The sequence below is a fragment of the Sarcophilus harrisii genome, chromosome 3, assembly GCF_902635505.1.
Source record: "Sarcophilus harrisii chromosome 3, mSarHar1.11, whole genome shotgun sequence".
NCBI lineage: Eukaryota > Metazoa > Chordata > Mammalia > Dasyuromorphia > Dasyuridae > Sarcophilus > Sarcophilus harrisii.
The window spans coordinates 30,339,053-30,359,630 of record NC_045428.1 but is presented as its reverse complement, the minus strand read 5'-3'; the positions used below and the strand labels follow the sequence as shown (position 1 = coordinate 30,359,630).

Sequence of the window (20,578 nt, the reverse complement as noted above, 5' to 3'; positions counted from 1 at the left end):
TGCCATGATATTTCCTGAGACTTTCAGATTATTACTAAAACAATTAGTTGAATAGGAAAGACTTTGAATAAACTGTGTATTTGGTCTCAGGTAAGTCAAACTTCCTCTCCTAGTTTTTCTGAAAATGATCTAAATTTTGTCATTAAATTTAGTCAGTTCAAAACATGAAGAAATTATTCATATATTGTTTTGCTTCAGATGAAGCAACTTTAAACATTTTTAAACTGTTCAAATCCTTCCCTATTTGCTAGTTGTTTTAGTAATAATCTGAAAGTCTCAGGAAATATTATGGCATTATGTGCCTTTCATTTTTGAACTTATGTTGTAAGTTATTTCAGGATCTGAATTTTTGTGACAATAAGAGTAGGAACTTCTGGTTAAGATGCTGGCATAAAAAGTCTCAGAGGGTCCCAGCTCTCCCTTATATATTTGAGCAAAGATCCCAACACTACACAAAAAAAGAAGTCTACAGGAGCCCTCCACCAGGGAGGCCAAAGTGAGCACAAGTAAATAATCTGCAAATTTGCCAGTGCTTGGACTACAGACAATCTACCAGTACCTGAAGCCTGGGGCATGCTGTTCTGGGATGAGGAGGGGTGGAACTTGAGGCAAGTGGAAGGGAAACTCAAAGCAGTCTTGACAGCTTTGACCAGGGAAATGAGGATGGGAATAGGGAATTTTCTAACCATAACATCTGACATTATTGATCTAGCCCACTTTGACCTGAGATGTTTCAGGAGGTTCTGCAGCATTCTCAACTCCAATGGTTTTAGGAAATCTGGAACCTGTCGGCATTCTTATCACTAATATAACTGGAGAGGTGGATATGAGAATGAGTCCAGGTAATTGAAAACAGAATTAAACATGCTTGACTGTTCTAGTCGAGTATGTAAATGGGCAGAACTTGATCTGGAAAAATTCCTAAAGCAGCAACTGAGGCGGGAGATATAAGGAAACAAACAAACAAACAAAAAATAACATTGATTAAACATTATAAAGAAATATTACTATGAGTCAAGCTATGAGTTAAGATATACCTAAGAGATACATCCAAAGGAAGAATAGAATTCTACAGTATTTATAAGCAGAGCCTCAGAGGGAGAAAAAATTAGCTTAAGTGGTAAAGCTTTACAAGAATCCTTGGAATAAATGAAGCAATGATATAAGAGATCTGGGAGAAAGAATTCAAAAAAGAATGAATGATGTATTACAGGGTAGTAAACTTTATCCTGTTAATGGACTCTGAAAAGTAGAAAGGGCCAAGCAGAAACCAATGGCTCATGAAACAACAGGAAATATTAGAACAAAATTAAAATTATGAAAAAAAATGAAGAAAGTGTCAGATAACTTTCATCAAAAAACAACTGACCTGGAAAACAGGCCAAGGAGAAAGGATTAAGAATCTCTAAACTCCCTGAAAATCTTGACCAAACAAAAAACCCTGGATATTTTACTTTAAATATAAATGAAAAGTGGCCATATTTCTTAGAATCAGAAGGTAAACTGAAAATAAGAACAATCTACTAGTTATTTTCTGGGAAAAAAAAGGACAAGGAAAAGAAATATCCCAGGAACATCATAACCAAAATCTAGCACTTTTGGGTCAAAGAAAAAATATTTCAGACAGCCAGAAAGAAAATATTCAATTATCAGGCAACCACACTGAGAAACACAGAAGATCTGGCAGCCCCTATTATAGAGGACCAAAAAATCTAAGGATGCAGTTTTCCAAAAGGCAAAAGATAAAAGCTTGCAACAAAAATAATTTTTTTCTGAAAGACTGAAGGAGATCACTCAGGGGGAAAATAAATCTACAATGGAATAGGAGACTTTGAATCATTCCTGATGAAAGATCAGAGTGGAAATGGAATAGGTAATCTGAAATGCAAGCACAGAAAAATCTAAGATAAAAACAATGATTAGAATGAGCTAATTGATGATGGAATGCTTATATTTTAACAGAAGAGTTAAGTTCCTTTAAGAATCCTAATATCTTCAAAGGTCACAGAGGAAGTTAAATAAGACTGTCTGGGGATAGTTTTGTTTTGTTTTTGTGTTCTTATAAGGAGAAATGAAAACGAAGGCAAAAATATACTAAGGGAGAAACAAAGAATAAAGGAGAAAGACTTACTATCTTTCATAATTGGATTATGTGGGAAGAATATACAAACACTGAAATAAAAACAAGAGAGAGCTTGTTATGCAAATTTTGCTCTTATTGGAATTATCAAGAGACTTGAACACAAAAGCACACACGCACAAATTGGTGTAAAAACATATTAAACTCAATAGAGAAATTAACGATAGGGAGAAGCATGGGAAAGCTTTAGAGATAAAATGGAATGAGAGGGGATGGTCACAAGCCAACAAGCTTGAAGTTCAGAGGGAAGATCACGAAAAGGGGATTAAAAGAAAATAAATGAATAGTATGAATCAATGATCAAGATCTGAGTGAAAAAAAGAGAGGAGGGGCAGTATTTTGTAAGGAAATTGCTTCAGTTACAGAATACTAACTGATCACATTCCTTCTCTTTTATCACCATCTTTATTAAAGAGGATTATGACCAAAAGAAGGGAAAATGTAAGATATGATGAAAGGAAAAACATAAGTAATAATAAAATTTGTGAACATGAATGGATGAGCTCAACTTTAAAACAGAAAAAACTGAATTAAACAGAAAACTAAATTCAATTAATATGTTGCTAGCATAAATATACTTGAAAAATAAAGATTTACACAAAGTAAAGCACTAGAGCAAAATTTATCCTACTTCAGGTGAAGTTTTTGAAAAGCAGGGAGAGTAATCATGAAACAGAAGAAACAAATAAAAACAGTCCTAGTTACAGGAGATAAACATGGAAACTATATTATGCTTAAATATAATGAAATAATTTTTATATTTAATATATATGTATTTACTGGTATAGCAACTATGTAATTAAAGGAAGCATTTATTAAATTATAGGAAGATATGAATGGTAGAACCATAATAAATGGTACCTCAGTGTACCCCTTTCAGACAAATCTAAAAAAATATATATAATGAAGTTAAAGACCTGAATAGAATTTTAGAAAATTTAGACAAAGGGTATTTCTTAGATGTATATGAAAATTTTACAGAAATGACTATGTATTTGGGCATGAAACTTTCATAAATGAATGCAAAAAAGCAGAAATAATAAACAGAGAAATACTATTCACAGAACTATAAGAATTACAATCATTCAAAGACATTTGAAGAAAGTATTCAAACTTAGATGGAGACTAAATAATTTAATTCTAAAGAACTGCTAGATCACAGAACAAACCATTGAAATAATAAATAGCTTCATCAAGGAAATCAACAGCGATGAAACAATGTTCCAAAACAAAATAAAAACTTCTAAGAAAACTGGAAAGAAATCTGTCAGATATTAGGTTTAAAATAGTATCTCATGGCATATGATGTGTGTATATATATATATATATATATATATATATATATATATTATATATATATGTATATATAGACATACACTGTAGAAATAATAGAAGATCATGGAAAGACATTCTTTTTTAAATTATGGCTAGGGGAAGACTTCTTGACCAAATAAGGGATAGAAAAGATCACAGGAGATAAAATGGATAACTTAGATTCTATAAAATTTATAAATAGTTGCATATACCAGGGTTTCTTAAACTTTTTCCACTTGTGACTCTTTTTTTGTTGCTGATGTTTATTTTTTAAAGCTTTTTAATTTCAAAACATATATAGTTTTCAACATTCACCTTTGCAAAACCTTGTGTTCCATTTTTTTTTTCTCCCTCCCTTTCCCCTACTCCCTCTCCTAGATGGCAAATAATCTACTATATGTTAAAAAAAAAAGTGTAATACTTCCACACATTTCCAAAATTTTCATGCTGTACAAGAACAATCAGATCAAAAAAGGGGGAAAGTGAGAACGAAAACAAAATGCAAGCAAATAATTACAAAAAAGTGAAAATACTATGCTGTGATTCACACTCAGTTACTGTAGCTCTCTATCTGGGTGCAGTTGACTCTCTCAAGATCATTGGAACTGACCTGAATCACCTCCCTTTTGAAAAGAGCCACATTCATCAGAATTGATAATCATATAATCATATAATCTTGTTGCTATGTACAATGTTTTCTTGGTTCTACTCATTTCACTCAGCATCAGTTCATGTAACTCTCTCCAATCCTCTCTCAAGTCATCCTGCTGATCGTTTCTTATAGAGCAATAATATTATGTAACTTTCATATACCATAACTTCTTCTGCCATTCTCCAGCTGATGTTTCCATTTCTTTGCCACTACAAAAAGGGCTGCCACAAATATTTTTGTACATGTGGGACCCTTTCTCTCTTTTATGATCTCTTTGGGATACAAGCCTGGTGGAAACACTGATGGATCAAAGGGTACGCTCAGTTTAATTGCCCTTTGGGCATAGTTCTGTATTGCTCTCCAGAATGGTTGGATCAGTTCACAACTATACCAACAATGTACTAATGTTGTGACTCCTTTTTTGCCTGAGCAGTTTTTACATAATCCTGGGACTATAAGTATATAAGATAGGTATACAAATCAAACATTTACTTATAATAAATCATAAATAAATTTATTTTAAAACAATTTTTATTGTGTATACATACATACATACACATACATGTATATACAATTTTACCATTTCTTAAAGAGAACAGATTTTCTTTGTACTAATGAGATGATTATGCTTTTTTTTTTTGTTTTTACATAAAGAATTAAATCTTAGTGGATTTTGTGATACTGCAGGATGTAGAACATTTAGAAACCTTTTAATATTGCCAAATTTTCCATGACCCCCACATTCAGTTACATAACCCCATGTGGGGTTTAAGAAGCTTTGGCATATACCACATCAATGTGGTTAAAACTAAAAGAAGAACAGTTAATTGGGGAAAAATATTTGTGGCAAGTTTTTCTGATAAAGGTCTAGTATTCATGATATATAAACAGCTGATTCAAATGTATAAGAACAAGAACAAGTTCCTAATAATAGATAAATGTTCAGATGATATGAACAAGCAGTTCTCGAGGGAAGGAGTTAAGATAGCAGCAGCAAACATATGAAAAAATGCTCCAGATCACTCATAATTCAGTAAAATGCCAGTGAAAGTAACTCTGAGGTTCTACCTTGCCCATCAGATTGATCAAAGGGGAAATTACAGTTGTTGGAGGGAGGGGATGCAAGAGGAAATAATGCACATCCATGTATTGTTGATTGGAGTCTATCCAATTTGGGATCTATACTCAAAAGTCACTGAATTGTGTATACCCTTTGACCTACCTATATTGCTACTAATTCTCCTACCACTAGAATATACGCCCAAAGAAAACAAAGGGAGAGAAATGACTCATATGTACAAAAAAAGGGAAGGAAATTGAATGAAAACCAGAAGTTCAGAGGGACATACAAATGGAACAACTTTGAAACTGTGTTTTCTCTATTATGTATATGTTTAAATTTCATATATAATCCTCCTATATTTTTATTATTTATTATGGGAAAGTTCATTTTTAAGACTTTATTGAATTAAGAAAAACAAAAAATTTAAATGAAAATTACATTTTTGACTTCGCTTTCTGGCTTTTGCTTTCTTATATTTTTCTACCTGCAGAGGTCCTGAAGTTTGGAATTGATATTCCTGGCAGCCTAAGCCTCCCAGAAATATTTGTAGGGTACTTTTTATTTTGTAAAAATCTCGATATCGTCAATACTGTATCTCCTCTCTCCCACTTACTTCACCCCCACCCTGCCCTCTTACCTCCTTTGGTTTCTAGAAAACCTGTGTGCTGGTTATAATTTTATTCCTAATAAGGGGATCACAATCAAAGCTGTAATCACCATGTAACCATGTAATACATGGTGATTGGGGTTTTGCCCAAGGGTGCTGATACTTTTTGAGGGGTAAATTCTTAGTTCAGTGCACATCACCTTCCTCAACTAGCTTCAGGTTACCACCACTCTAAGGATTCTTTTGCCATTCATGTCTCTCTCCCAATGCTCCCATTCCATCTCTTTTCTGCCAAGTTGGGCATTTAGGTGGCTCAGTGGATAGAGCGCTTGGAATCAATGCCCATAATGGTGGTTTTTGGCCTCTACAATAGCAACCTTCAAGTCTCTGTCTCTCCCCAATCCTACCTATTTCAATTGCTTCTGAACCAGGTAATTTCTAGTTACAAATCTAATGCACCAAAAGTGATTCTGGGATAAAAGTTAATAAAACATACCAGGTATGATAGATCAATCTTCTTTATCTTCAATGAAAAAACAATGCCCCCCCCCAAAAAAAAAAATCCCTTCATCGAAAATTCTTTCACTATGATTATTCAATTTGTTACTTGTAAGTGAATATCTAGATGTATTTTTTCCTTTTAAAAAGATTTGAGTCTAATATGTACACTTGTAGGAGTTATATAGTTAGATTAGTATCATATATTTTAATTTGGAAATGCTAAGTCTACTTGGAAGAGTGGAATAAAAATAATCTCCCTGGAAAAGATTCAGATTTTCCCCTAAATTTCAGTAGACAATTTTGCTCTTTAGAGGGATTGTGGCATAATTTCAACCTACATTAGTAAAGTGATTTAAAGATGTGGTTTAAAAAAATTGAATTGATTGTATCTTGTCTATTATAATCACTGAATAAAGATGAAGAAAACGTTTTAGTTATGTGAATTAATCAGTTTTTAGAGTTGGTTTACATATGCCATTGTTTTTAATTTGTAGATTAGGAAAAGCTTTTTAGATATGCAAATGCGAAGGTTTTATATTAGTTTTACATTATGTATATAAACAATATAATCTTTGTCCTCACATTTATGGAACTGACTGACAATAATTAATCGAAGGCCTTGAAGGCATAGCTTGTGTTTTTCACTTGGAAATATATGCAAGATGAAATTGTAAATGTTCTGGAAGAAACTAATCCCTAAAGCCATTCATTTGAGTGAGCATACATACTGTATGCAAATATGCAAAGGAAAATAGGAAATTCTATATTTTATCTTTAAAATAGAATGAAGTTCACGATAGTCTTTTCCCAACTAGTCCTTTCAGGCTTTAGTTTTTATTTGTATTTATTATTTTAATCAATTTATTTTATTTTTAAAAAATTTCTTCTCGAATATATGTAAACAACAATTTTTAACATTCATTTTTAAAAAAATGTTGAGCTCCAAATTCTTTACCTTCCTGCCTCCCTTCCTTAAGAAGGCAAGCATTTTGATACAGATTATGCTATAATCTAAAGGTTGCACTATATATTACACTACAATCTATAGATTATGCTATATATTATATAGAGTGTATTATCTTTTGTGTATATAGTAATGTAAAAACAATTCCAGATTAATTTTGTGGAGAAAGAAAACACAGATGCAACAATTCTCACCAATAAGGAGAAGCTGCTTTGTTGCCAGAATGGGATTGTTGCCACAGCCCTCGAGGAAAGTGGTTGCTCCTTTTTTTTTTTCTAGCTCTCTCTAGTAGGAGAAAGGGAAAGTCAAGAACTATCTAACACAAAGAAGTGTTAAAGAGAAAAAATTTGAAAAGTTTCAGAGGAAAGTTAGGTTGGATCTTGTGGACTACATTTTCTTTTGAAGGAACTGTATGTGCACGAATTGCCTCTCTGGGAAAAATGGAAGGACTTGAGAACAAGTATTGTTTCCTTCTTTTATTTGCATCTTTACTACTTAAAATAGTGCTTGGCGCATAATAGGCATTTAATAATTTTTTATTGATTGATTGTTCTTAGCCAAGGAAGGATAAAAAACTATTAATAATGAAATTCTGAGTAACAGAAAAAACAATTTTGATGAAGAGGAAAAATGGGAGTTATCTGAGACTGATATGGATGCAAAGTAATCTTGTTGCCCAAATTAAATTAAAAAAAAAAAAAAGACTGGAATCAAGGGAAGATAAGAGAGGACAAATATAAAACTGGCTTGATTTTATTTGCACGGTGTCAGGAGTGCTATAAAGCTCAGAAGGAACTGCGGCTACCAAGAAAAGAGGGAAAATCAAAGAAGGTATGTACTATTGAGTGAGTGGGGGTAGAGGATGGCTTGGTGATAACTAACAATTGAGAGAAGCAAAAAGTCTTCATTATTATTCTGCTTGCTTTCCCTGTAATGGAGAATGACTTTTGAACTGGAAAGAAAACAAATAAGATGGCTAATAGGGAGTTGATGTCTGAGATAAATAAAAAGATAATAAGAGAACATTAGCTGCTCTTACTGAACCCCAATCATGTCACCCAGATGAATTATATGTGTAATGGGAGTCTAGTACAGACACAAACCCCATCATCTTACTCTGACAACATCTCTCCACATGAAGGAAGCTGGGGAAATGTCTTCTGAAAAAATACAGATGACTTATAAAGGAAATACTTTGAAGAGACTGCAGAACATATATAGATACTCTTTAACTGGTTCTAATTGGTTGGTGCTATAGATGTGAGGAGTCTTTTTGAATCGGCTGCAGGGCTGGAATTATTAGCATTTTTAGAAAAGGCCTGTCAGATTTGACTGTGTCATCTTTGCCTCCCTTTCTAGCATTCAAGTCTGAGGAAAATGCTAATTTCTTCACTCAGTAGTCTCAGTAAGAGACTATGCTATTAGACTAAAGATCATGGAACTTTCTTCCTCTAAGGCCCTGTGCCACTCTCCCCCGAAACAACAAAAACAGAGCTCCCTTAGTTTTTTATTTTCCTTTTGTCATTCTAGGTTCAGGGAGTAGTATCTCCATCCAAAGGGAGATGAGCCACAGGAATTCAGAAGTTTGAAGTCAGGACAGGTATTATAGCCAGCCCAATATTAATGCTTAGACAAACTTGGAACTATATTTAGAAGTGACTTCTGGGATTGAAACTCTGGTAGCATCCAGCAGTCAACCTATATTTTGACATGATCTTGTAGGACATACTTTGTAGGAACTGAGTTCAGTTTTGAGCTCATTCTCCCAAAGATCAAGGTGATATAAGAGAGAGTTTGCCTTGGAGATGTTGGAGATGTTTATACATTTTATCTTTGCAATAAATTTTTGTTTGGAAAAAGTTAATCAATATTAAGTGGTTAAATGGAACTAGAGTGCTAGTCACTACCTGTTAGGATTCTTACAATGGGGAAGGAATATAAATAGTTGGAACCTGAATTGAGGGCAGTGAAGGGAAAAAAAAAACAAACCCTACAACTCTAGATATCTGAGGGAAGGTGTGGCAGGACTTGCTCTGGGAACATGGTGTCAAAATGAATGTTAAACATGGTTGAATACTGAAAGAACTGGTAGATGCCTTTGCTGAACCATTGGAAGATTCTACAGAACATAAGAAGTACCACAGGACTGCAGAAAGGCAATTATTTCCAAAAATAACAAAGAATGGTTTCACTAAGTATTGTAGGAACAACAGCTACCTTATGGAGGCAAAGCTAGTTTCTCTCTCAGAAAAAAAAAGGAAAGTAAACATTCTAGAGACTTAATTTATCCAAGGAGCTAAAGGCTGCACCATTGCTTTTGTTTCCTGATCACCTAAATCATAATAATCTCAGCCCGTGGGGACTAAGGTCCTTTAGGCTTAATGGAGTTCTTTCTTTTGTGAGAGGCAACAGACCTTCTTGACTAGCCCCTCTCTCAATGGAAATTAGGGGAGGTAGATTCACCACAACCAATGCACTGAATATCCTCTTTAGGATATTATGGAATTCTTTGTGTTAAATGACCTACAAGTGTCTTCTTTAATTCCAGTCCAAATCCTGAATTACTTACTTTCTTAGTTTGAATTGGCTTGGTTTAGGACAATTTGACTTAAATTCTTGGGAAAACTCTATAACCTAACATTAAAGTGACAATTTATGAATAGCTAGAAAAAAAAAGGGAGAGGAGTATCACAAAAAAATCAACATTGTTCTTCATCAAGAAGGTGCCAGCCCATGGAAAAGATGATTTAAAAAATGGAAAGAGCCAAGCTGGAGAAGCTTCAGAATTATAGGCACACAAATACACTAGTGATCTAAGTCAGTTAGTGAGCTAGTCCCATCTATGGTCTAACCATTCTGAAAAGTAATGTGGACTATTCAAAGAATAGGATTAAAAGGTCTACAGCCTTTGAGTAAAATATGCCACAATAAAACATATTTTAAATGGGTCAAAGACAGAAGGAAAGTACTGTTAGCGACACTTTTCATATAGCAAGGAACTGAAAACAAAGTTGGTATCCCATGATCTGTTTATAGCTGAAATAAATTTGAGTACATGCATGTAACGGAATATTACTAAAGCATGAGAAACAATAATTATGAGTAATTTAGAGAAACATAAGAAGAATGATATTAATGGATGCAGAATGAGATGAGCAGAACCAGGGCAGCAATGTACACAATGACTTCAACGAAGTAAAGGTAAAACAATGAAAAAAACAAAATAAATAATACCATGAAAGTATATTGATTTTGTTCTCTCCCAGAGAAAAACTGAGAAAACCTTTTGTAGGTTGGGCAGCTGAGTGGTACCACAATGTATAGAATATCAGTTCTGAAATCAGGAACACTGACCTTCCTGAGTTCCAGTCCAGTCTCAGACATTTACTACCTGCACAACCCTACACAAGTCACTTAACCCTATTTCCCTCAGTTTCCTTAATTGTAAAATGAGCTGAAGGAAATAATAAATCTCTGAGAAATAACTCAAAATAGAGTCACAAATTGTCAAACATGACTTAACTCAACAACCACCACCAAAGGTGAATACTAAGCACTCTCTCTAATTTTAAGATACTGTGATGGGCTGGGCAACCAGGACTTTCTTTTGTGGAACTAAGGTTTTCTCTCATTCACAACTATAAGTCCCTTCACTTTTGTGTATTTTATCCTCTATCCTAACCTGTATAGTGAGAGAGTTCATACAAGTGAATTGTGGGATAACTTCCTCTTCCTTTTTTCTGTTTATTGTTTGCTTGGATAAATGTGTCTGCTTGATATCTGTGATTGTCCTTTATTATTGTTCTTCAATGTGACTTTATGGACTATATTGTTTTCTTGGCAAAGATACTGGAGAGGTTTGCCATTTCCTTCTCCAGTGAATTAAGGCAGAGATTAAGTCTTTCCAAAGGTCACACAGTTAGCAAGTAAGTGTCTGAGGTCAGGTTTGAACTGAGGTCTCTCTGACTTCAGGCTCAGCATTCTACCTGCCTACTATGGCACCATATCAGCTCTTTGTCTTTTGTTTAATAATAATTTGATAGAAAGAACTAAGCTGGCTGAGAATGAAGACTCATTTCAACATCCCATCTCCCTCCCTCATTGACCTCCTGCTCCAAAGGACCCCCAGTTTGTGGGGGTTCTAAACTCAGCCAAGTACGAATTTTTTAAAAAGACAGGGGAAAAAAAATGTTAGTCTGACCTCTTCTTTCTATGGGAAGAAATGCTTAAGCCTCCTCTCATGTCCTGGAGCCTCCCTGGGCTCTTTGGGTTTTTCTTTACAAGGCAGCATGCTTCCACACTGAGATCCTTTTATTTAATTTACTTATTGGCTTCCAAATCCCGTCCCCTGTCCATTAACCATAGTTCTCTACCACTTTTCCTCCTTTCATTTTACTGATATTTCTATCAGTAAACTCTATACTGAGTCTCAAAGGTTAAATGACTTGCTTAGTGTGGAGGAGGTTGAGTCAGGATTCAAATTAAGATTTTCCAAGTGAAATTCATTGCACTTCTAGGACTTTACTTTTACCTCCTTCTAGGCCTCCCTTCTTTCTCCTCAATCTTGGGCCTTTCTTTGCCAAAACGTTTCCTTTATAGCATCTGTACCAGTGCAATCAGCCAGCTTGTGCTTCAAAAGACTTAGTTCCAGAGTTCCCTCCCTATTCACCAATCAAACTCAGAAGTTCTTGCCAAGAACCTTAGGATCTAGGTTAATTGACAAGAATCCTGGGTATGGGGCTCTGAAGACCTAGGTTTGACTCTTGACTTTGTAGCTTACTGGAAAAGTGACCCTGGACAAGCTTAATAATCTCTGGACCTGACAGCTCAATAAAATGGAGAGGAGATGAGAATCTCCCAAGTCTCCTCCAACTCTCAATGAATTGCTTTAATGATTTATTCAATGATTTCCACTACATAGAACTTCTCCTTTCTATGTCTTAGTACCTTTTGGAATTCCTAGGCATTGACTTGGGGCACTTCCCTACAAAAGATCAAAGATACATTCACAGGTTCCTACCAGTTACAACTAGAAGGGTCTTTAGGGATCATGGGAAAACAGAGTCCCAGAGAGTGTTTTTTGCTGGTACTCTTTAATCTCACTTTTTCCAGTCTAAGGGAGTGATGTGGACCCTAGTTAGCAGTAAGGCTATAACCTACTGCCCATCACCTTGGTCCCCGATGCCTGGGAGGCACCCACAAAGGTCACCCACCCAGGGCTCTTTGGAACACACAGACTGGGACACAGCTTGCTGGAGAGCTGGAATAGGAAACCTCTTTGGGCAGCTGGAGGCACACATCCACGATGTCTTCTCCCTTTTAAGCGGTGGAACCTGGACCCACAGCTCCTTCCCCCTGGTAACCAGAATGAACAGCTCTATCCCAGCAGGGGACAGCAGAGAGGGAGGAGCCAGGGGAGGAGGGTGCAGCAGTGACTAGGGTGACTACTGCCAGGCTGTCGGGGCTGCTGCTCCCTGGGACAAGACACCAGAGCTTGCTCTCCTCTCCTCTCCTCCCCTCTTCCTCCTCTCTTCCTTTTTCTTATCTCTTTATCCCTTTACCAGCCCTCTCTTCCCCTCACTCTGTGCTGTCTTCCACTTTCTCTCTGTCTCTCTGTCTCTCTCTGTGTGTCTCTCTGTCTGTCTGTCTCTTTCTCCCCCTCCCTCCACACATACATACACACACGCTCACACTCACACACTTTTCCTTCTATTCCCTCCCCCCTCACTTGGCGCCTGCCTCACTCAGCAGCCTTTTGAAGTCCCCCCAACCCCCCACCCCCGCAAGCGCTCTGTGATTCCCTCCCAGCCCTCGCTCCCGACGCCGGGTGGGACGCCCAGCAGCATCTCACCCAGTGCGAAGCATCTCCAGCCCGGCCCCGAGCATCTCCAGCTCAGCCCCCGAGCATCTCCAGCTCAGCCCCCGAGCATCTCCAGCCCGACCCTCGAGCATCTCCAGCCCGGCCCCGAGCATCTCCAGCTCAGCCCCCGAGCATCTCCAGCCCGACCCTCGAGCATCTCCAGCCCGGCCCCCGAGCCTCTCCAGCCCGGCCCCGCGGGTATCCCTGGGAAGAACTGTCCAGCAGGCAGCGGGATGTGGAACGAGACGCCGAGCCAGGCGAGCGAGTCCAACTTGAGCCTGGACTATCCCGACGAAGCTCTCAACGGCTCCCGGGCGGACCAGCTGCCCCCCTTCCCCGGAGCCCTGCTCACCGGGGTCACGGTCACCTGCGTGGCCCTCTTTTTCATTGGCATCTCGGGCAACCTCATGACCATGCTGGTGGTGTCCCGGTTCCGGGACATGCGGACCACCACCAACCTCTACCTGTCCAGCATGGCGCTGTCCGACCTGCTGATCTTCCTCTGCATGCCCCTGGACCTGTTCCGCCTGTGGCAGTACCGGCCCTGGAACTTGGGCGACTTTCTCTGCAAACTCTTCCAGTTCATCAGCGAGAGCTGCACCTACTCCACCATCCTCAACATCACGGCGCTCAGCATCGAGAGGTATTTCGCCATCTGCTTCCCCCTCAGGGCCAAGGTGGTGATCACCAAGGGCAAGGTGAAGCTGATCATCCTGGTCATCTGGGCCGTGGCCTTCTTCAGCGCCGGCCCCATCTTCGTCCTGGTGGGTGTGGAGCACGAGAACGGGACCGACCCCCTGGACACCAACGAGTGCCGGCCCACGGAGTTCGCCATCCGCTCGGGGATGCTCACCATCATGGTCTGGATCTCCAGCATCTTCTTCTTTCTCCCCGTCTTCTGTCTGACTGTGCTTTACAGCCTCATTGGAAGAAAACTGTGGAGGAGGAAGAGAGAGGACGTGGGACTGAGCGCTTCTATCCGGGATAACAACCACAAACAAACTGTCAAAATGTTAGGTATGGCCTTTTTACTTCTTTCCTTCCCCAGCTCTGTCTCTGGCACTTTGTCTCTCTCTGTCTCTGTCTTTCTCTCTCCCTCTCTTCTCCCTTCTCTCTCTGTCTCTGTCTCTCCCTCCCCCTTCCTCCCTCTCTTTTCCTCTTCCTTTCTCCCTCTCCTCTCTCTGTCTCTCTCTGTCTTTGTCTCTCTCTCTCTCTCTCCCTCCCTTCCTCCCTCTCTCTTTCCTCATTCTCTCTCTCTCCTTTCTTCTCTCTCAGTCTCTCTCTTTCTTTCTCCCCTCCATTTCTCTCTCCCTCTCTGTCTCTCTTTCTTCTTCCTTCCCTCCATTTCTCTCTCCTTCCTTTCCTCTCTCCTTCTCTCTCTCTCTATGTCTCTGCCTCGATGTCTCTATCTCTGTCAGTCTGTCTTTCTCTTTCTTTTCTTCCCCTCAATTCCCCTCTTTCTATAGCTCCTTCTACTTCCTTGCCTTCTCTTTCCTTTTCTTTATCATTTTATCTTTCTCTCTAAATTTCTTCTTTATAAGGAACCAATTTTTAAGGAACCAATATAAATAATTGTTCCTTCCCCCAAAATTTCTCACTAAACCACTCTTAGGTTCAATGAGAAGTGAGACTTAGTATATTTTAAAGTGAGGGTTAATCTTATAAGTTAATCTTATAAGCAGTCATATATTCTTCATAAATATCTCCACAGCTATTTTTGGTAGCAAATTAGAATCCAACACTACGCATACAAATTCAGAAATGTCTTCAAACCCACATTTTTATCTGTGATTTAACGTCTAAAAATTGTACTCTCAAGTCTATCAGAAAATGGAATCTGCCTAGCTTAATAGAGTGGTAAATATATTTTAATTTATGGAATAAAACAAACATTTCCATACCATAATATAAAAAGATGATTGCATATAAATGATAAATCTTAGCATCCTGGGAAATATCTATATTCACCCTTTGAATGTTTAATACCATTTGGAGCAGAATAAACAAGGATTTTATTTTATAATTTTAAGGATTTCTGAGTAAGATGAAGCTCAGTAAGAGTCCAAAAGACGGGGCTTTCAATCCTACCTCAGAGATGCATTGGGTTGTGTGACTAGCCAATTCACTCAGCTACTCAAGTGCTCCAGGCAACTTTCTAAGATTATAAATTGCAAAGAATATATCACTTTGAATGTTAAAGGGAGTTTCTTTTCCTCAGAATTTACTTTATGAATGAAATGCAAGTTCAAAGTCCTTTGTCATTTTCTAATTTTAAAAATTCTAGATTACTGGATGTCAAAGGAATAAAGTTTATCTCCAAGATTTTCATCATCTAGACTAGTGTTTCTCAAAAGGTGATCTATAGACCACTGACTGATCTCATTGCATTCATAATAGAGCAAGGTCTTTGGTTGTTGTTTCTGGAATTAGTCATTTCATTTCAGTGGAAATCGGAGGCTGTAGATTGGAAGACCTGTGTCTGAATCATTCAGCTTAGCCACCTATGGGACTTTAAGCCAGTGGTTCTCAAAGTATGGTCTAGAGAATTCTGAGGATCTCTGAAACCCTTTTAGAGGGTCTACAAATTCAAAAATAGTTTTTATTTCCAATATGTAAATGTCTATAAATATAATCCAGATAAACAAAAACTCTTTGGAGAGATCCTCAATAATTTTTAATAGGATAAAGATACTGAAAACAAAAGTTTGAGAACCACTGCTAAGCAAATCATTCCTTCTTTTTAGAAATCAGTTTCCTCTTCTATAAATTGGAAGCCTTCTAATCCTAACAGTCTATTGTCTATAACTACATTTATTAAATTTCAACAACAATAATAACAAATAATAAATATTAATAAAAATAATCATTGTCTCATTAATGTGTCATCAAAAATAAACCCATTTCCCCAGAATTCAGGGAGGCCCTCTCCCCACCTTGGATAATAGAGATAGGTTCAGGTGATCTTGGAATATTTGCCTCACCAAAGTAGCCTAGGTAACAAAGATTTGAAAGCTTCTTTTCTACATAGAATTTTTCCATTTTGCTTTTCCTGAGCTTAGAAAATTCTTTTTAACTTGTCTAGAAGTGGATATCTCAATGTAATGTATTTTAAAAATAAGCTGTTGACATCTTTTCAGGGATATTCACTGTTAAAATAATTTTTCTACTTAATCATTGCCTCTCCCTCCCTATTTAACATGGATCCTATTTTATTGATTATCAATTAACTAACAAACAGTAATTAAGTACCTTTCTAAGTGCCAGGCACTGTCCTAGGTGCTAGAAACACAGAACAAAGAATGGAATTATTCCTACTTGCAAGGTGCTTTTATTCTGGTGGAGGAGACAAGAGGTAGATATATAAATATTTAGAGAATAGATACAAATAAATTAAAAAGCTATTAAATACAACATAGTTTGGAAGAGAGGGCACTAGCAGTTTCATGCAGAAGATTTTGGAAGGACACAGTATTAGCTGTGTCTAAATACATCAAAAACTGAATTTTCAAAAATGAATTTCTTAGTTATTTCCCAGAAACATCCTATTAACTTAATAATATAATACTAACACTTGATATTGGATGCATTGGTGGAAAAACATTTTGATTTTGAATAATGAGAAAATCACTGGATTTGGAAGGAAAAGACATAAGTTTGAATTTTGATCCATTTACTGCTTGTGGGACAAGGCATTCAATATTTCTGGGCTTTCTTTCTATGTAGATGAGAAGACTGGACTCAATGACTTTTAAGGTCCTTCCAGTTTTCAATCTAGATAGTACTTTGATTGTTTTCTCAAACATTATTTCATTTGAATGTCACACTCGTATACTTCAGGTATTAATTATCCCCATTTTACCAGTAAGGGAACTGAGACTTAAGTGACTTATTCATGGCCGTACAGCTCATAATTGTTAGAAGGTTCTAATATTGCTTTGGGTGACCTTAGACAAGTGTCTTGAAGCTGCCTGAGCCTCAGTTTCTTCAGCTGGAAAATAATGATCTTTAAGGGACTTTCTAGCTATAAAAATATCATCTCATGAAATGGGATTTGAGCCTCAGTCTTTCTGATTCTCAGTTTATCACATTATTTGTCACACCTAGCTATCTCTCTGGTGAATTATTGTTATACTGATGGGTCACCTTGGTCCAAATAGATAGATTAGTCGTGTATTTAGAAATAGCTCTCATTAAACCCCAGGAAAGGGAAATGGGGAAAAACAACATTTGGTCCTTTGTCTGAGATGAATCACACTCTCCTGCCACAAAGACTTTCAAAGGAAATGGATTTTTTTTTTTTTTAAAGCAGAACATGATTCAAGACAACATTGCCTGATCTCATACCAAGTTTCTCTGATTTTTCCTCTAGCCATGGTGGTGTTCGCTTTTGTCCTCTGTTGGCTGCCATTTCATGTGGGACGCTACTTATTCTCCAAATCCTTCGAACCTGGCTCTGTGGAGATTGCGATGATTAGCCAGTATTGCAACCTGTTCTCCTTTGTTCTCTTCTATCTTAGCGCAGCCATCAACCCCATCCTTTATAACATCATGTCCAAGAAATACCGCGTGGCTGTCTTCAGGCTCTGGGGGCTTGGCCAATTCTCCCAGAGGAAGTTGTCTACTATAAAAGATGACAGTTCTCGGGCATGGACAGAATTGAGTATCAATACATGATCAAAATAAATTTATGAGCAAAACAGTCCCAAGTCTCATACGAAAGCCATAATGCAGTAGATCTTGGTGAGATGTTCAAGGATAGGTTTGGAAATAGGTAGGGAACTACCCTGGAGGAGTTGTCCTTTCGCCATCTAGGATTCATGGGGATGGGGAAAAAACCAGGGAAAAAATAAGGATTTTGTTGCATGGAAAATTTGGCTTGATTGAATCACTTATCAGGGTTCTTGTTTTAACATTTCTGTTGTGTTCACTACCTGTGATTTTCTATTCACACATTGGTGTGGAACCTGAGAAAGGACAAGGGATCCTTGGAATGGGTTGGATCAAACAAAAGCTTTCACATTATTTTGTTTTGAGTTGCTGAATGTGAAATTAGATGTGCTTATTTTTACAATGATGAAGAATATTTAGTGCAAAGAAACATTACTGATAAATATAAATATGGAAGACATTAAAAAAACAATCATCTCTATGTAGTCCTGAATATATGGAAAATAAAAATTTTACCTTGGCTAAAATGCCTTATAATCAACATTTTATGGAGCCATTGTTCATTACGTAGCCAGCATACTGTGATCTTACAGTTAGTGATGAATTCTGAGCATCATTTCCTCAATGTCATTTTTTAAGACAATTATTCTTACATGAGAGAAGAGATTCTATTGAGTATTTAAGATACTTTATTGTTTTCATGGTATTTGATTATTTGTCCCATACTTGATCATCAAAACTGGAAAGCATTTTCAAAAGCCTTATTCAGCTTAACAATCAAACAGAGGCTGTGGATGAGATTTGTACGTGGAGACCCAGAAAGCTCTTCAATGAATACAAGAGTTAGGATGCTTCTGATGAAATTGTTGTAGTGGAAATTCACAAGTGACTTATGCCATAAAGATAGAAATTTCATGTAATCATGGAAGACTTTTTTATTTGGATAACACAAAAAACATTAAATTCTAATAATTATTGATTCAGACTTTTGTCAGTTAGTCTCTATTGGTCTCAGAATATGTGTGTATATATATGTATATGTATATGTATATATATATTATATATATATACATATACATATACATATATTCCATGTTGCTTTGTTATTTACTACCTATGTGATCTTGGACAAGTCTTGGACAAATCACTTGATCAGTTTTCTCATCTGTATTATGATGGGCACATACCAGATGATAGTTGAAGTCAGCTTGGAATCTGAGTCCTTGTGGTTGTATCCCACTATTTCTATCTTTTGACAGCCAACAAAATGTATCTTATCTGTAGCAAATTTAAATGAATTTCTATTTCCCTTTTCTATGTACATCTGGTACATTTTCAAATGTCTCAAGTCTCCTTTTTTTTTATATTTTGGGGTATATACGTTGTGTATTGGCCAGTCAAAAATTAATTCCACTAATCCTGAATGAATGAACAGAAAATAGGCTTTGAAACCAAGAAAATCTGTGGTCCTATCACTTCTGATGCACGTTGACTTTGTAAACCTTAGCAAGCTGCTTAACTTTTCAGTGCTCTAGGCTTCTAACTTTATAGAAGATTATAAATTGCAGAGATCACGCCAACTTACAACAGTAAAGGGAATTTTCTTTTTCAACTGGGAGTTTCCTATTTCAATGAAATCACTGTTGTCACTATCCCTATTCTCAAACCTGTATGATATTAAGACATTTTATGCAGTTTGTTCCTTGAATTATTGTATCTGTTATTTTGATACAATTGGTTGGTCACTTCCATAGGGGTGATCTCTCTTCTCACTGAAATGACAGGTTGTTTCATTTAATTTGCTGGATTAATTGGATGCTTTGGTATCATATAAACATACCATGAAAGTTACATCTTTGTGGAGAATGTTTTAAAAGTCCAATATAGAATTAGAAAGGAATCGTTGGTTAGATGATCATTATTTTTAATTCATACCTTTTGCATATTGAATACTTAGTTAATTCCTGGGAGTCCATTAGTCCCTTTAGAACAGGGTTTCTTTACTGTGAACTTTAAAAATGTGTATTTTGATAGTTGTATTTTAATATAATTGATTTCCTTTATAAACCTGTGTGTTTTATTATATGCATTTAAAAGCATGATTCTGAGTCCAAAGGTTGGAACCATTTTATATAAGGATGGTCAAAGGTGTTCATATTACAGAAAAGGTGAAGAACCCCTACTTTAAGAAGGTATAACAAGTTCTTAAGCCACATAGAGGCTTGTGTGTCGTGTACCATCCTTATGGTTTGAAGAGTAGCCTTCTAACATATGATGGGTGGGATCTACAAAGACAAAGTCTGTATTTTCACGAAGATGACTTTCTAACAATTCATGATTTGGAAAAAAAAAATCTCTCCTTCATCGCTTTATTAAACTTAAAGGATTTTCAGAATAACTGGCCACCTGGTTGAAGTTTAATGGTTTGGACATGTGTTTTGTCCTATATCTTCTCAGAATGCATTCTATGTATGTAGTGTACATACCTGCCCTCTTTCACTTCCACGGGACTTACTTGTTTACACAGAAGAATATTGGATTTGACAGAGATGGTGTTTCATTACCTGGTAACAGGTAACTATTTAAAGTTATTTTAGAGGAAGCTACCACTGATTTTGGCTGATGACATGGATCCTTTTGGGACTTTTGGTTGGGTTTTTATTTCCTTTTTTAAGCTGTCTTGTAGTTTCTATCAAGCCCAAGTGTAAAGAAAGATTCCAGGAAAGAATAAGTTTACTTGGGGGGAAAATGTTTAGATTGTATAAGGCTGTTAAAGTAAAAGATAGTTACTATATTTTCAAACATGAAA

The 20,578-nt window shown here is 36.7% G+C and overlaps 1 protein-coding gene across 1 annotated transcript; it reads left to right on the top strand.

The window, feature by feature from the left end:
* Positions 1-13,271: 13,271 nt before the first annotated feature.
* On the top strand, positions 13,272-17,800 carry GHSR (growth hormone secretagogue receptor). Its single transcript, XM_003766023.2, has 2 exons — positions 13,272-14,118; positions 17,471-17,800. The coding sequence occupies exons 1-2, from the start codon at positions 13,335-13,337 to the stop codon at positions 17,773-17,775; spliced, it is 1,089 nt and encodes a 362-aa protein (XP_003766071.1). The 5' UTR covers positions 13,272-13,334; the 3' UTR covers positions 17,776-17,800.
* The last annotated feature ends 2,778 nt before the right edge of the window (positions 17,801-20,578 follow it).

What these genes read in the sequence shown, in the direction of transcription:
- GHSR (XM_003766023.2), top strand. Translation starts at nt 13,335, where the DNA reads ATGTGGAACGAGACGCCGAGCCAGGCGAGCGAGTCCAACTTGAGCCTG. An exon ending in ACAAACTGTCAAAATGTTAG is followed by an intron (nt 14,119 to 17,470) that starts GTATGGCCTTTT and finishes TTTTTCCTCTAG; the next exon opens with CCATGGTGGTGTTCGCTTTT.